Source organism: Anopheles cruzii, chromosome 3 (genome assembly GCF_943734635.1).
Source record: "Anopheles cruzii chromosome 3, idAnoCruzAS_RS32_06, whole genome shotgun sequence".
Taxonomy (NCBI): Eukaryota; Metazoa; Arthropoda; class Insecta; order Diptera; family Culicidae; genus Anopheles; species Anopheles cruzii.
Genome location: NC_069145.1, coordinates 36,555,929 through 36,573,700, shown reverse-complemented (window position 1 = coordinate 36,573,700; position 17,772 = coordinate 36,555,929). Strand labels below are relative to the sequence as shown.

The window sequence follows — 17,772 nt, the reverse complement described above, 5'->3', positions numbered from 1 at the left end:
TGAGCAGCAGGGCATTTTTAATCTTATTTGACTACTCGGGCGAATTTCTGGCGAGCTCTCCTGGGTTCTCTTGTATCAGAACTGGCGACACTTTTGCTTCGTTTAGCACTAAGCACGATTTCACAAGCACGCGGTCTCACTGTCGTCACGTAGCGCGCGTAGTATACACCACCGGAAAAGCTCGGACAGCAAATTGCAACCTATTAATCATCATCAACAACACCTTTCTAGATGCCTTCCTTCCAACATTCCCGTTGATCACTTCCAGTTCCAGCGCAGTTCCCTGTCGTTGATTGCAACCCTATGTGGCATGGAAAATTAGGCCATTAGAGGTCACAAAAAACACTATGAAATGGGGATGGTCCCAAGAATTTCTCCATTCGCCACCTTGGCAAGAAAAGCAAGAAAAACTAAAAAAGGGGTGTATCTAGTGGAACCTTGAAGTTGGTTTATTTCACTCTGGTGCACACTGACCGATGGTATGTCGCAGCGACGGACCTGACGACGTTTGACCTTTTTTGAGCTACCCGGTAGAGTAAAGGCTACGTCAGCCGCGGCAAAGTGGTTAGAGAGCGCAGAGACGGAAAAGGCTACACAGCTCTAAAGACACTCAACATTTCGATTCGTTATTTGCTTCATCGATTTCAAGGGATGGTAAGCGGCAAATTAGGAAGTGTTGCAGGAGAGGAAGGCCTTCCTACTTTTATATCTTCCCCACAATTTCACAACAATTCACCATCCTCTCTCGCTCTCTCAGGGGATTTGGAAATGGTATATTTCATTTGTCTCGTGAAGGTCATCTTTTTTATTGCCTTGCGGTTCCGATCTTGTGGTCGACGGTCAAGGAGCCGCTAAAGTGGTTGACATCGGTATGATGGCGCTCTTGGGTCTAGTATAACTTTACTTTCTCCACTTTTGTATCCTTCGTGGTTAGGTTTAAATTAAATTTTGTCCAGTTCATCCGCTTTGATTTCAAACCATCGTATCGCCCCGCGACGAGCCATATTTGACGTACATCCGCCATCGTCCGAAAGTTAAGAAAAAAAATTAAAAACGATAATTTTAAGAAAAAATTGTGCCAATTTGTGGTTGGCAAACATCTTAAAAGCGTCATTCATTCCGTTAGCATTGTGAACAGGTTTCGACGCCACGGCAGTAACACTATTATGCGGTCGAAAAATATTCTAATTAAAACATCCTACCGTGACGATACATTGGATTAGAATCACAGAATGTCGCTTCTTTAGAAGGTGGTTACCGTTTACAAGCTGAGTTTCATTCATGAGTGGTTTAAAACACGCCAGTATCAGATGGCGGAAATGGGGACAATCGATCGTGCCAGACGAGCCATCCAACGTGGAAAATACGGCACCGAGAGAACGATGTGCAGTGTGTGCACAGAGGCAGGTTACGAACTCGACATTGCCCTTCCCGCCGCACGAAGAAGTTGACTCTATATATAGCTTGCACCAGAACCATAAGCAGAACCAGCTGAAACTACCAATTCTTCTGGATGCTGGGTCGCCGGCTTGGGCGAAATGTGCACAAAAAATTGGGTCAATATTTTATCCCAAGCTTGCATTCGTTGTTCAACCATTGCTGAAGTGACAGAGGACGTTGGCAGTTTTAAAAAGCAGTCGCGCAAAGGACGGAGCGCCGTAATGATGGAGCGAGGGTACACGTGGCACTAAGCGCACCCTTTTTTTATGTACCTGCTGAACAATTTATAAAATATTGCATATTTTTATCATTTTCTTTAAGTACAACTTATGTTATGGTCTGCATAAAAAATTTGCCAAATGAGATAAAAATCGAAATACGCAGTTACTTTTCCGGTATTATTTACATAACGGAACGGTGGGTTCTATCCGTTTTGTAAAGCTCGTATTTATCCTTTCAAGCATGGGCAATCTTCCATCCAAGCGGACGATTGGCAGCTTCACCAACACTTGTATGCATGAGAAAGGCAATCCTTTTTACCCATCAGGACACGGCGGCTTCGTTTGCGATTTTGCCTGCCTCAGCGCTGGGGCAAAATGATAGGATTTACCCCCATGAAAGGGGAAAGTGTGCAAAGATGCTGCCGCTCTTCTCCTAAGCTTTAGCGTGTTCCGCATCCGACCGAAAGGTGAAACTTCTGCTTCAGTTGCCAGCTGTCTAGAATGGACCGTCCTTTACATCAATGATTTATTCTAGTCCCGCTCCCGGGGGGATCAACAATCATTACGGCGTGCGATGGGATTTCTTGCAGATGATGGGCTTCATGTAAATTAAATCGATGATGTGTACTAAAAGCACAACAGCACAGAACAACCGTGGAACCGCGCCAGATCTGTAACCGTACCTTCAAGTTCTCTTCTCAACCGCGTAATCGATGTATTTCGAAGCCGGCAAGAGAACGGCGAAGCAGCGCAAACGGAGCGTATCCGTAAGCCAAACCTTCCAGGAGAGCTTATTTCCCTGATAAAAAATTTAAGCACCGCTTTATCCTACCAATCACCGAGGGAAGCATAAAGTATTTACTGCGCTGAACCGAAGTTAATCGTGTAATTACGATATTTGGAAACTGTAAAGGGGAAAATGTAAATGGGTTGGCCATTTAAAACAGTTGATCACGGTAAATAAAACAAACGTGCAGTCAAAGGTGGAACCAAACGACGACACCATCGTGCGTCTCTTCGTGATGATTGACATACATTTTTAACTCACTGCGGGTTAACTATTTACAGACTATAAATGCTTTTCCATACTTACGTGCAGTATCGTTGGTTGCTGAATGTGGTGTCCATTGACGAACGTCGTGCCATCGGCGTGAAGGGGCGTCACGGTGCAGACCCCGTCGTGCATGGATATCAGACAGTGCCGGGCTTGGATGGAGGGTCCGAACAGCTGCAGGGCGTTGGTGTTGGCCGATCCGACCTCGATCGGTTCGCTGCCAAGCTTGACACGCCGACCGCCGTCGCCGCTGTGCGTGATCTCGATCAACATCGGGCCCTCGCGGTCGCCACCGATGTTGTTGCCACCGTTCGACACGCCGAGCGGTTTCTTTTTCCGTCTTCGCGGCTGCGAATCCGCCGGTCGCCGACGCACGTGAAACATTATCGAACCTGCGCGCCAGAAGAAAAGACCGAAGAACAGAAGCCAAATTAATCACCGCCGGGAACAAATATTGCGGCAATAGGTTAGGGATTATGTAACGCGTGGAAATGCGAACCATTTTGGTGTTACCATGTTTGTTCGGTTTTCAATACTTTACATACTTTATATTTTTCCATTAGATCTTCAAAGCAACGTCTGATGAGGAACGAAAAGCAATAAAAACTTATTCAACAAAACAGGATCTCCATCGGATACGGACTTGTAAACACTTTCGAGAAGCGAGCATCGCGGTAGCCCTATTTTCACAGTAGGCTGTTTTGAGCTTTCAATTAGCTGCAACATTACCAGCCCTAACCCTAACCTCCAACAGACTCTGCTAATCAGTACACATGTTCATAATTAAATATCTCCGCGTAAAGCAGTTTCTGACCCTGATTCTCGCGGCCTACCGCTGCACGACGTACGGGGTGCAAGCCAGCTGTGTCTGGTGGGGCGTTCTGGTTAAACATTTGCATACCCAAGCAACTACACACGGTGCGGCGCCCAGATCTCGACCGCTCTGCTCGTTCGTGTGCCGCGAGGTGTGTTGTGCCGCCCGGTTGGAAATTGAAAATTCATTTAAAAATTTACAAGCAAACTAAGCCATCGGTTGCGTTACCGGCGCGCTGCTTGCGGTGGAAAGCAGAGTGGACGAACACGGAGCACGGAGTGTCTGCCTATGGCATCATCAACACCAGATGCTTCCACCCTCAGGCAGCCAGACAGTTGGGGAGGGTGTTTGAAATATTACTGTCAATTGGCTTGTATTTGTTAGCTGACTGGGGAAAACGGAACGCTTCCTGCGTGCGAAACCAGGTCGCATCGGCACCGGGAACTGTTACTATTAATAAAATGGACGGCGAGCATCTCGATGGCCGTGAAGCTGCGGTTTCGTGCAGTAGAATGTTAAGTGGTTCCTGCTCGGGGCGATGCAGGAACCAGTGTTTTTTCTCAAAACCGATCCCCGGTTTCTTCTTCAGCCAGTTTTCGGGATAAACACACGGTCAACGCAATCTTACCCGTTTGACCGCAGATTGGAAGTTGACGAAAATTAGGGGATTTACAAGGGGTATGGTTCACCATTCCATATTGTGTCCGAACGATAATGTACGTAGATAACACATCCCGAACGACCGACAAAGCATCTCCGGTTTATTCTGATTGGTTGCCGGGCACAATCTGTAACGTTGTTTGTCAAGCAGGGATCAAAATAAGGAAGGCGAAAAGATCATGCCCCTTAGCCTTTATTGGCATTAGTGGGTAGCAGGGGTGTCCCACGTGCGGCTCCCTTCCGACGAAACGATGTTGCTGTGGTATTGGGTCTTATCGACAGATTAGGCCGATATCCTGGCGCCACCGGCCATAACTATATCCATTATGACAAAGATGTCCTTGACCGCTCCGGCGACAGCGCGCGCCTACACATACACACAGAAAAACATAGTTGTGTCTGTTTTGTGGGGTAGTATAGACACGAGCAAAACAAAAGCCGCATTGATTGAACGCAGCAAACGCGTAGGCCAATGCCCCTGTTATCTCGTCTCGGCACGCCACGGTGCGTTCGTATGTCCTTAATTACGTTTCCAGTCGTTTACCGAACCTATTATTTGGCATATGTTCCATCTGCCCAACGTAGTAAGTTCAGAACATTGGCGTGGCAATTTAATAACCTAATGACGATGACCAGACACACATATGAACCGACACAAGGGATATTATGCACGGCGACGCCCGCTTGTTTGGAAGACATACTTTTCACGTCCCACACAAACCACTTTCGTGTGCTGGTTTCAACCGAACTGTTCAACGCCATGACGCACAGACACTAAATTGATTGCATACCGAGAAACCGGGAAAAGTACGCCTGGACACTTTGCTACTGCTGTGTGTTGGGTGTTTACCTCTCCACCGGGCGTCTCCATTGAGGAGTATTTTCTCATAAGAAATATTACGAACAATGCACTGTTTGCATTCTAACCGGTCCATTTGTTTACACTACGCATTACAAGATTCTCCGGAACCGTGGACTGCAGAGAGCACCGGGACGTCAGGCGCGTGCCATATCTTCGCGAAGATGCGCTGCAAGCGCGCAAAGGTTGACGTCACTTTGCGCGATCCATCGTGGTAAACACAACCCGGCGGTCTTCATCCGGCTTCCGGTTTGTTCTCGTGAACGCACGAGAGAGGCCAGCGATTGGAAGGTGGACCCAGCGAAGTGGCCTTTGGTTTGCGCGAAATCTTCGTTTCAAGATCTTCGGTCTTCAACGCAGACGTTCGGTAAGCACAACATCCGGAGAAACTTCTCGTCATCAATCTCGTTTTCACGGTGGCCGGAGGAAAATCGTGTTCGCCCCGGCTCGTGCCCGGCTGCGCCTTATCGCCATCAATTAATCAAGTTCACTTATGCTGACTCGAAGCGATTTTTCATCCCCTGTTGTTTTTACGGAAGCTTCGGTTAGAGCGCCACTTCAGCAGTGACCAAGTATCTGCTCTGCTCGGCGCGTTGCTTCATTAGCCGCTGCACAGGTTTTCTAAAGTCACCGAAAGCGATCACTCTCCGTTCCGGATTCTCTTTTCCAGCCGCACACCAGCAGCCACTCCGTCGATGTTTGCTCCGCTCCGATGCACGATTAAGAAATAAGATAAAGAAAATACGATAATTTTCGAAACTTCTGACGTACGCCATTAGGGCAGTGTCGAAGTGGAGTTGAAAGGTATTCAACAAAACCGTTCAACGTCACCGGCAAAGCGCCGACCGTGTCAAGGCATAGAATTTGAAGGCCGGCGGCGGCGGAGAAAGGCTTTCGGCGAGACACAACAGGAAGACCAAATTCCAATTGCTGTCAGCAGACACAAGGCCCCTGACGATGGAACAGGAAATTAAATAAAACTTTTCTCCGAACCGGCACTTTTCGGACGATTACGTCGTGCCCGGGGAAAAACTTCTATTACTCAAAAGAACGTAAATAGAGAATAATAGATGTTTGGGGCAGTTTTTGGAACGAAAAGGAATTTGTGTTGCTGCGAAGCTCTCCGATCGATCAGTGAAGCATTAGCAGCGGCGGTACTTTGGAGCGATAGCTAACCAACAGACATATTCACCAACATAGCTTCACGAAATATCAGCCATTTCAGCCATGATTCCTCTTCGTTGTTTTCGATCGAGAAATGCAATATGTAATTCGTTGTAACGGCAGATGGGACCGGATTACGGAACGGATCTAAATCATGGCGGATTACCTTGATGTGTTAGCGCGCATCCACTAGTGTGTGCGTTCGTGGTTCCGTCGGTAAGCTTTTATCAATTTGTGACCAACAGAGCGCCATACCGGGATACACGTTGATACGCGGTAAAAAGCCCGAACGTGTCGGGGAGCTTAATAATGATTGAGCGGTGCATACGAAATGAATCATTATAACTTCATTTTAATCCCTTTTGGAGGAGCATGTTAATTTCCTGTTGTGCATATTTGTGGTCATCATGCTCGCGTCGGACCGATGCGCAGTGCGGGTCGGACCATTGTCCACAAGGAGTATCGTTATGGTACAGTCAGAGCTTACGTACGCCCTCCAAACTGCAGTTATCGCAACAACGATAGCATTATTCCACTTTTTTCTCTGCCTGTTTGTTAGTGCTCCAAAAAGGGGGTGTTGAGCAGTTATCTTCCCTCAACATCCCTCTCTCTGAAGCTCCCCGGCTTTCTTACCGATGTCGTGTGTCACACGCGTTACGAGAGTTAACAAATAATATGTGTGTCGTCATCGGACGGCAATCCGTGGCGCATCGCAATGTTCAACTTCCGGCAGGCGGACCGCTATCATCGCCGGTAGTCGTCGCCGGAAAGCCGATAGTATTATGACAGGGACCGATCGATACAGTCCACTACGTTGCCACGGGTGCGCGCGGTGGCGGCAGTGCACATTGTTGAACCATTCCCGGTTCCAGACGGCGGCGACACACACTGATTATTATCACCCGGAACAACGACTCACAATCATAACCACTGGGGCACACTGCATAACCCGATGCTTCACAGCCGGTGGCGTTATTGGACAGGGACATATTGGGCTCCTAAACGACAAATGCCGTCAAACGGGTCGCTTTGTCACGATCCACATCTGGCACGACACGGAACCGATTTTGGGTGCCCCAAGAAGAGCGATGGACGAGTGGGCAAAACCGCGGATCGAGCAAAACTGGAGGGCGATGCTTTTAACACATACCTTCGGCGATGCAATGGCGACCCCAGAAGCAGCTGAAGGACTCGCGCGCGTGCCTGTGTACGCAACTATCGGGCCGCTTACGATGCAGGAAACCACCCGACTGTCCGAACGCGTAACCAAACACCGACTGGTGGCCCGGAGTGGGCGAAAAATTATCCGACGTAAGCGCGCGCGAGCGACCAAAACGAACACCGGGAGGTCGCCTCTGGTGGCAACCGGGCGGGCGGGCGCCGATCGAGAGGATACCCCTTTTTATCCTTCCGTGAACCGACAGCGAACGGCCGTTTGTCTGGAAGAAATGGCGGGCCAGAACAGAACAACGTATGTACGTATACATTGCACCCTACACCGCCGTGAGGGACCGCCCGGTGAGACTAAATATTCTTGGGCCATGTGGTGGCCATGATTCCGCCCCACCATCGGAGTGTTGGTAGCTTTCAATCACAAACACACCCACGTCGGTTGAAGCCAACAACTACAGGGACACCCATCGACCGACCGACCGGGCGATGGAAATAGTAAACGACAACAAAAGAACGGTTCTGTGAAGTGCACCCTCTCCCCGCTGGAAGAAGCGTCGTCGCCGTCGTCGCCGTGAAGGATTGCAAGGGCCCGAGCGATAGTGACACGATGGATGACTCCCCTTTGGTCCTTTTGGTCCCCATGGAGTCCCCACAATGGAAAGGGCCAAACACACCGTTCGAGAGGGTCCTCGGATCGGGGTCCTTGGTAGCAGAATAGCATTGGTACTACGGGGGTCCCGAAAATAGGTCGAATTAAATTCAGATAAGTAATAGTTGTGCGCCGTGTGGGACCCATTACGCAAGGATTGAGAGCTCCTAGTCCGAGCCGGGGAATGGCGGACGAAGTAGAAAACACTGGCCAGTGAGAGAGATTCTGTTTGTGTTCTATTGCGCACGAGAGACACGAGTGCATCGCAAAACTGTCAAACCTGCACCCTCTGTTTGGGCAGTCTCGGGACGTACGGACGACACACAACAGATGATGGCTCTGGCATTTCGTGAACTTTCACATCTTCCAAAGGGCAAATCTGTCGCACCGTATTCCGCCTTCGCTTCAAAGAGAACCTGTCAAACAGACGGGAGGTACATTCTAACGACGAAAATCCATCGCCGACGTGAACAACGTCGTGTGAAGCCACTCAGAGCTCCACGCCATAAGGATGGCATCCTCCTTGGGGAGCTGCTGTTGGGAGCCAAATTTTTTGATTAAAATGATAATGAAATTCCATCCGAACTGGCAAATTCGGCAGTATAAATCCTCTCTCGTTTGGATGCAAAACATGACCCACTAAAAAGAATGGACTCCCTCCACAGAACTGGCAGAGGTAAGGCCAAGTCAACGGCGCCACAGGAACGCTCTTCAGCGCATGCAGGTCAGGTTCGAGGATTCAGAAAAATGAAACACCTCAACGCTACCGCGGTACGGGGCTACTATCGATTTGAGGTAGCTAATTTACTGTCGAAATACCGTGTACCATATGGATGGGCTCCGTCATCGTTTATGCAACAATCGATTAGAGTTGACATTGACTAAAATACACGCATGCTTATACCAAGTTCATTTGCCCTTCCGGCGGAAGTTGGCCTACGACCGAAGTGGATAAGAAAAATTCCAGGAAACCAAAACTCCATTCTTTCTAGCTTTCCAGAATATCAAACTTATTCCGTAATGTGGAATAACCCGTAAGTCTGTCGAACGAAAATTGTGTCGAAGAAACTTTCTTGCAATGAGCAATAACAATCCATCAATTTAATCAGATACGAGAAGCAAACGACATCACCGGTTTAAATAAAAAAAAAACGAGGAGATTGAATGCTAATGGATATGCGAAAAAAATGTTTAAAACATATCCTTCGTGCTCCATTCATCGTGTGCTCGCGTTACATGAGATTGCGGGTGACAATTGAGGTATCAAATTCTGTCGCTATAAATCGTGCACCTTCCCCGTTTTTCGATGGTTGTAAGAAAAGATAAACCTCGGCCGAACACTCGAACCACGTGTCCCCCCTCTGTGGTAAGGTTGCAGGTATCGTCGTGTGTAACATATGCATAAATCGATAACGATAGCGAGGTATACCGATAAGAAGGCTTTGTGTCGTACATAACGGACACATTTGCGTCAAAAGTAAAAGAAAATTCGAAGAAGAAAAAATATATCGAATACAACGCCATCGTCAATTTGGATATGTTTAGAGTAATAGCAGCGCAGAGAGGTTGGTGAATGTCGATGCCAGGATGGCGTGCGGTTACGAATACATGTTTAATTTACTTTCACCCCGGTTGCTTTACGAACTTGAATCGGTGTTTCAGCGCAGCGCAGTAAGGTGAGAGTAGAAAAAAAACATGTTCAAAAATAATAGACGTGTGTTTATTTATTGTATAAAACGTAGAATCGAAACATACATACAACACACCTCCTCCATACAGTAGAGCTTTGTGAATACTTTTTGAAATGTCACCATCGATGGCGAAAAGCGAGATCACCTTAAATGGGAATCAGTTTATAATCTGCGGAAAATAAACATTGTGTATCGTTGTTGCTCCACAACAAGCGAGCCACGGCGTCGGTGGTGGCCCAAACAAAGTGTAAGAACACTGGCGAACAGTGCAGAGAAACCAATTATATTTTTTTACGAAACTTTTTGAAACCGAAAACTGACAGAACGTTCTATTACCGGCCGCGCGGTGGCTGGCTCCGTCGTGCTGACGGCTGGCCATGAATAATGGACGATGGTGTGATGGTCCATTGCTTGATGTTGAAAAAGCGTCGTCTTGCTCGGTTCAAATTAAATGGATCTCCTGGGAGTAGCGTGGGGATAATGGAATTGTTAGCACACTCCCCAGCAGCTGTAGCCTTTGCGCGCACGTATGGCCGCGGCATGTTCTTGATTTCCGGTCGACCCGACGCTCTACCGGACCACTTCACATGGTAACATGAGCAGCACACGCTTCTTCCAAAAGTGTGAAGGGAAAGGTTCGCCTCGCCAAAACAATAAGACTCGGGGAAAATATTATCATTAGCCGCCGTTGTTGAATGTTTGTGCTCATGTTTCAATTACGCTAAAGGAACCCACCATTCCGGGAAGTGCAAGCCAAGGTGGAGGAAATGCTTTCTTCCTGGCAGTGGCCAACGGTGAACGGTAGCCGCCAACGGGTACCAAAACGGGAAAGTTGATAAATTTTCGACCACTTTGCACGCAAGGGTAATTAGCACGCCCGTAATGAGGCGACGCTGATTTCAGGGAAAACTGGGAAAATCGTTCAAAAGCCCGGGAAATGATGATGCGCATGCCTAAGGGATCGGAATGAGAACTCACTTCAAGCGAAAGTTTTATCAATTATAATTCACAATTAACGTAAATGTGCATTTTCTTGTTGATTAAAGCGATTTTCCGTTGGTGTGAACGGTGTAGTGTAAAAATGAAAATTTACAGACTATTTTTAAATTAATGAAACGCATGAAAAGCATGAACGTGTACAGAATCGATCAAGCACAGATCTTCTTGCACATGGCCAAGTCACTTACCAGGCGCCTCCATCGTTTACTAAAAACAACGAGGAACGTGCATAATTATTGGCGAAAATTGAGGCATTTGGTGAACATCGGAAAACTCGATTGACGTTACGTGACTTCGCTTTAGTCCGTTAAAATTGTTGAACAGTGCGATTGACCCGTTTCCAAAAAGCATTTAGCAAACCGGGTGTGCAACTCCACACATCTATCCGCCCGTTACGGTAGGCTTTGTGAGACTGTGTACCGTTTGTCGGCGACACGGAGGCAGCGCATCGTTAATGTTAGGCGGAAAATGTAAAACGCAGGGCACTGCACTCGGAAATCCTGTGCCTTTCTTGCAGCTGCTCAACGCGCCGCCACACGCGCGCCGGAGCGCCGTGCTTTGAAGGCTTTGTCGAGCGGAAGTGAAAAAAGGCGTTAAAAAGCACTTCAACACAGCAGCGGTGCCAACGCGCGGACGTGGCACAAAACAAACGGAAGTGGGCAAGAAAACTCATCATTAAAGCCCCGTATACGGTAAAGAAGCCTTAGGAGCGAAGAAGTAGGAGGTTTGTCGTGCCTTAGCACACTACCGGATCCTACGAAATGCGGGTCCTTGACACTGCACAGCACTCCCCGCCGTCAGGCACCGGCGCGCGTAGGACCGATTTGGCACGGTTGGACGCTGTTTTATTAAGACTTTTTCCTTGTACATGGTGGTGGTCCGCGCGCGCCAGAGTCGTTCGGCCGGTGATTATTTGCCGGCATTGCTTCTGTACATACGACACCATGATGGCCGTGTCGTCCGGAAAGAGTGTGCTTGTGTGTGTTAAAACTTTGTCCATTACATCACGTTCACTTTCCCGCTTGTCTAGCCGGGGAAAAGGACAGGCACTTTCCGGAGTGTCCCCCCCTGGAACACACGCTGCCGATGGGCGGGTAAATGAGCCAGCGATGCGCCTGATACGCGGAGCCGGAAAATATTGAAATCGAAGGATGGACGAGATAAATCACACTTACGTCGTATGCCCCAGTCCATCATGGTGTCGCCGCCGCCGTCACCGTCGCTGTCCGCCTGACTGTTGAACCGGTTCGATCACTTCGTGCCAGTCTGAGCATCGGCAACGTGTCGGTGCTTCGCGAGGTGTTGGAATTTAGCACGACGGAATCTTCTTATCTGTGCCCGTGTGGGCTACTCAGTGCCACTTATGCTTGCTTCACTTATGACCAATCCACAAAATACATATCGATGGGCATCGAGCACATTTTTATATCACTATTTATCAATCACCAAATTAAACTGTGTGGCAAGACGTACTCGAAATCGAATAACTTCCCCAAGGCGATTCTCGCGGTGCACTCGAACGTTCTGCGGCCCTGACCTTATAAAGCTTGCATTGTGAATAAACAATGATTTGTAACAAACGCAACACCTCGCTGCACGCTATTCTACTAGGGACACTGTTGCAACTGTTGCCCCGTAGCATGGGAGCTCCAGAGCATCGTTTCAATACGAATTGTTGACGCACAATGCCTGTTCAAAGACTATCCGCAACCAATAGCGATGAGCCACAACACACACGCGCGTATTGCGTTTGATTCGAAATCATAGCCGCGTTATCAAAACAACGAAACCTTACGGCGATGTGTTGCAGTTGAGGGGCCCCCGCCAATGTACACAATTCTGTTTTGGGAACGGAGTACTCAGCGTATTAAGGTCACCGATTCTTACACGCGGTAACTCTCGATGCTCCTGATTGACCAGAGAGTGCAATTGTCACTGGTTAGCTGACCTCGTTAGCTAAATGCACTTTATAGATTTTTGACCATTTTCGGGACCGATTGAAACCGAAAACGGAAATCGACGGACCTGTGGCGTTTGGCGAGCTTTGGCGTGAACTCTCTGTCTGTTGTGGTTTGACTCTGTTTGAAATCGGTGTTCTAGGTCATAATTGAAAAGGCCATTTCCCTTGCCGCTTACGTGACCCACTCGTAACGTTTTCCTTATTGCTTTGCACTTTCTTCGCCTTTTCGGTCGTCCCCGGTCGCCTCTAGGTTTATGATATTCCCTCCTGGCGTGCCGTTTCCTCCGTTTGTTCCACACATCCGTCCCGCTAACCCGACCGGTTTCGGTAGTTGAAGAAATACTCGACACACGAATTAAAGCTTATTGGTCCGCACGAAACGAGAGCATGTTGGTGACTGATCTGCCGAACGCGGAACAACGGCGAGAAAGGCCGTGCAGTCGATTTGGCACGACCACACAGCGGACGACGGGGCCCGGTCCACAAATGGGACACGGCGGCGGCGGCGGGTCCGATACGGCAGTTGCACGCCGCCGCCGCCACCGATTCGCTCCCTGAGCGCAGGCCGCGAGAGGATCGCTCTCTCGCAGGCCTGGTCCTCCCGGAGCGCGCGGTTGGCTCTCCTGGTTCGGCGGACGCATATTCTGCCACCGCCAACAGGCATCGGCACGCGTTTCTCGTTTTTATTTCTCGGCGTAGTACAATTTTACGTTATGGACACAACACCGAAAGGCGATCGGTTCCCGCCGGTTTGCTCCGTGCCCTCAGGGTCTAATGTAAACTAATTTTCAGAGAGAATAGTGACCACCATTGCGATAGAAAGTCAAAGAGCATTGGCTCCCGTCTGTGTGTGTGCGCGTGGTTTGACCGTTGTTCATGGATATAAGAGAGCACAAATGAACAACGAGGACCACGGTGATGCTCGTAGTAATGGTGATTGTAACGATAACGCTACCTAGCATCGCAACACGAGAAGCTCTCGGGTATACGGTCCGGCGGTCACTACGCCAAACATTACGACATTGATAAACATTTCAGATGTCAAGATGTATCACATCAATCATGCGAATTCGGTGCGTTTCCTGACAAACAAAAATATGCGTTTACTATTAGAACTTAGGCCATCAACGGAGGAACCTGTCGGACACTGTTACAGGATTTTTTTCGTGAGATAAAAAGCAGTGGCCAGCTAATTTTCTTTTACATATGGCGATGGTGAGGCAGAATTTTGTAAATTTTACAATACAATGGCAAACCAGCGAAAATATCGAATGCTAAAAAGTCAACCTTTCGAGCATACAAATATTGTGAGTTTAAGAAATGATCAATACTTAGATAAAAACATTTAAAGGTGAGAAGAATATATGCATTTATGATTCTTTGGTAAAACAGATTGCACCGTATCTGCGACTCCTTTAATTCTTGAACGATTAATTCAATTCGCAGACCAGGTACTTTTCTCTTACAGATTGTAGTTATTTAATCAACTAACGTGATTTTTTTTTAACACATGGTAGTGCAATATAGGCCCGAATTGTTTATTTTTAATTGTGTGTGTAATTGTGTATGACTGTAATTAGTGATGTTCAAGTAGCATTCGGTTGCTTCATCCCCTTTTTGGCGCGTAATCTCAGTTGCCAATCTCATACGTAGATGGCGCTAGCGTACGATGCTTAGAAGCTTTCTTCACCAAGTTCACTGTTAACCTACAGTTACGAACGGAATTATCTCATCGCGTTTGGATAATTTACAACGTTTTTTAACATTTATATTAATTCAAAATTCTTCATTCAGCTCATATTTTACTAGTGAAATGGGAAAAAGATCATTGAATCAGTGGAACCATGCGCAGAGTCCCTACGCTTGTGTCGTAATTTTTATGCAGCAACCCAATGATAGCTTAAACATCCTACTGTTTGTATATCACAAACAATACCACTACAACCCAATAATAGTACTCTAGTACTCTCCCCTATTGTATTCTAGTGTTCATTCAAACGAATACATTTTTGGGCATCAGTTTCCTTCACAACGTAAATGAATCGCGCTGGACTGTTACGCTATGCATTATTGATGACATTGGACACTGACAAAGAAAGAATTGGTAGCAGCGCGTAGTGTGATGAACGAAGACGAAACAATTAACCCCAAACTGGAGTAAAGAAGCATCCGAAGAAAGAAATCCATTCCGATTTCCGAATTGAACATTTTGATCCCAAACGAAGGGTTAAAAACCTAGGATCAACAACCCTTCGGGCATTCGGATAAAAGTACACATCGGAGACCCACAGGGACATGAACTTTTCGGTTCTGCTAGAAAATCTCAGAGCTGTGGGATTCCATGGGAATTTTTAATCAGTGTTCAATACAGCGTACAATAAGGTTAAGGCGAGCGTATTTTGAAAATGGCTTAAAGAGCTTCCGTTAACGGTCGCAATCCATCATAATACGACCTTCCTCATGAAGAGACTTCCCAAATGTGAACGCAAAACACTTACCTCTGGATGTGGGATGGTTCATCAGTATCGAGAGAGGACATTCATCATCGTCCAGGATATACTCGGAGCCGTCGCTGTTCACCTGTAACGAAACCGGCGACCAAAGGTAAACACAGGTTACAGGAGTGTCTAGAGCGGTGAAATGTGTCCTTTTCTTTTCGAATGTTTTTTCTTTACCTGGACCAAACAGTAGTGCAGCGGATCCACCTTGTCCATACCGTACTTGGCCAGCATCTCCCGCACGACGGCCTGGGCGCAGTCCCGTATCGAGAGGAGTAACGTTTTGTACGGCACGTCCCGACATAAGCTTTCGCCGTAAATCTTCAGCGTTCCCCCAGTATCCGGTCCACCGTCTCGGGACCGGAACTGTTGTAACTTCTTTTCCAGCTTCTGCTGTCGACGCCTTCGCATCACCGCTTCCGGATTGGAAATCGAGCGTGTAAATGATGTTTCTGGCAGCTCGGTGTACAGCTTTTCGGCCACATGATTCTCCGAGTCGGGACCACCGGCGCCTCCACTTCCCCCACCGGATTGCAGTTTGCTCAGTTTTTCCTTTTTCTTCTGCTCCTTCTTTTCCCGCTTCGACAGTTTTCGCTTGAAGCTCTGCTGATCTGTGATGCTATCCAAAGTCTACGAAGAGAAAGCCACAGACACGTTAATAAACAACATCACATGCGTTTTCTGAAGAAACATTTCACTTACGTTTGTTTTTTGGGCACAGTTCTTTAACAGAAACCGCCCCTCGCGGTCATCATTGTGCCAGTTCAGCTGCACCAGAAGTGGTTTCTCGTCCGGGTTCAGCTTTCGCTCTTCGCCATTCGCGTGCACCACGTACAGTGCGTAGTTCGGCAGGGACAGCATTCGCATATCGGGACGGAATTTTTCTATTAACGTTTCTGATGAAACAAAAAACAACAGAGTACCAAAGTTTGAGTCACCAAACGAACCATTTTTAAGTATCGATAATCGTATCTGTTTCCGGTTCAACGGTTTCAGGTTGTGCGGCGGGTGCCATTGACTACTTACCGATAACATCGGACACGGTGGCATCGGAAGCGACGCGGATACATTTCGTTGCTACCTTTTGGCCCTCGTCTTGAAAGTAAAATCGCATCACACCGTGGAATTCCAGGTTCTGAGGATATTGGAAGGACGAAAAACAAGGCAAACACAATGAGTAATGGAAAAAATGGACTATAGACGGCGAAATGGAAAACAGGTAAACCGGCTCGAGATACTATTATGGGGTGTTTGGCCCGAAAGGAGCAAAGAAGACGAACGACGGTTCGGAGAATTTACTTCGTTTTTCGCAAAACATACAAAGCAAAGCTCTTTTTTAGCACCATTTTCGTATGTCAATCATGCACAGCAGGTTGGGCTTTAAAATGTGTCTTCGGGAAGATGTCAATGTTTATTTTTTAAAGCGGCTTTCAATGTGTCATACATTTTTAAAACGATACTTTTATATTAAATCTGACTATGAAACAAGATGTAAGAAGGCGTATCGCATCGGATGGATGAAACTCGTTAAACGATATTGAACTCTAAAAGCTTGCTTGCAAAATATGAATCATCCTCGCGTAGATCTTTTGCACTCTGGGCAGTTCATTCATCTGTTTTATGGCTCTGTCCACACATAGTGCCTTGGCACCTACACTTACCTCGTTCGGCTCCGAGAGAGCGAAAATGTCCAATCGAACCGTGTTCCATTGCTGGATGACGGATCGCAGCGTTTCTCGATCGAACATTCGCTTCTCGTTTAGTGACATTTTATTAACGAAGTAGAAACTTTCGCCGTTTATACACTAGCTTTCCGTGCCACTTTTCGACCGCTTTGTTGGAAAACTTTCGTCACTGAACGATCACGCGGTGTGTTTTCGAATACTGTCGTTGCTCGTTGACCCGATCTAGTTCGAAAGTAGGAAGTCAAACAGAGGTTAAAATGTCGCGCACGGGAAAACTGAACTGCTCGTAGAACTCCGTAAGAACAGCTACGCTTCTAGCATTGTCTTTCAGCACTTGCCTTAGTACGAATATCTGTAAAAGAGAGAATACAGTAAAAAAGAAGATTAGAAGCTGGGTTGATGGCAAACCAAAATCACGACCGCAACGGCCAATGCTAAGAGGAAAATGGAAGCAACATTATAAGGATTCACCATGAGGTCGTCGAAATGTGGACACCACCACGAGCGGTTTGGTTTTTGATCGGTCCGGAGTCGAGCGAGTTTTTTTTGACAAGAAAAGACGGGAAGTCCTTTGTTACTGTGGCCTGGCCGTTTGGGCGTCTCTGCGCCGGTGCGAAAGAGACGGATGTGCCGTGCTGTGTGCTTTTTTGGTTTTTAGAAAAGTTGGACGCTATAAAATTACACACTATACAAGTTTTTGTGTTTTATGCGTGATAGTTTGGATAAAGCTCCAAACGAATATTTGGAGAGCGCCGTGAGATTTCCCGCGTGATTTAGTGAACAAATAGCGATAGCAGTGGTTTTTTGTCATATTGGCGTTTCTTCCGGGCAGGCGCACCTGCCGCAAATCAGCACCGTGTTGATGGTCTAGCATAATTCTGTTTTTGTTTGATAGTGTGTAAACT

General features: G+C 47.3%; 1 protein-coding gene across 1 annotated transcript in view; it reads right to left on the bottom strand.

Annotated features, from left to right (window-relative positions):
- Nucleotides 1-16,951, bottom strand: part of LOC128274802 (afadin) — a 31,394-nt gene extending 14,443 nt beyond the window's left edge. The window contains exons 1-6 of the mRNA XM_053013113.1: nt 16,844-16,951; nt 16,209-16,317; nt 15,885-16,078; nt 15,360-15,812; nt 15,183-15,264; nt 2,755-3,107 (exon numbers count right to left, since the gene is read on the bottom strand). Coding sequence (XP_052869073.1) covers nt 2,755-3,107; nt 15,183-15,264; nt 15,360-15,812; nt 15,885-16,078; nt 16,209-16,317; nt 16,844-16,951 — 1,299 coding nt within the window. The remainder of the gene's footprint in view (nt 1-2,754; nt 3,108-15,182; nt 15,265-15,359; nt 15,813-15,884; nt 16,079-16,208; nt 16,318-16,843) is intronic.
- Nucleotides 16,952-17,772: the final 821 nt, after the last annotated feature.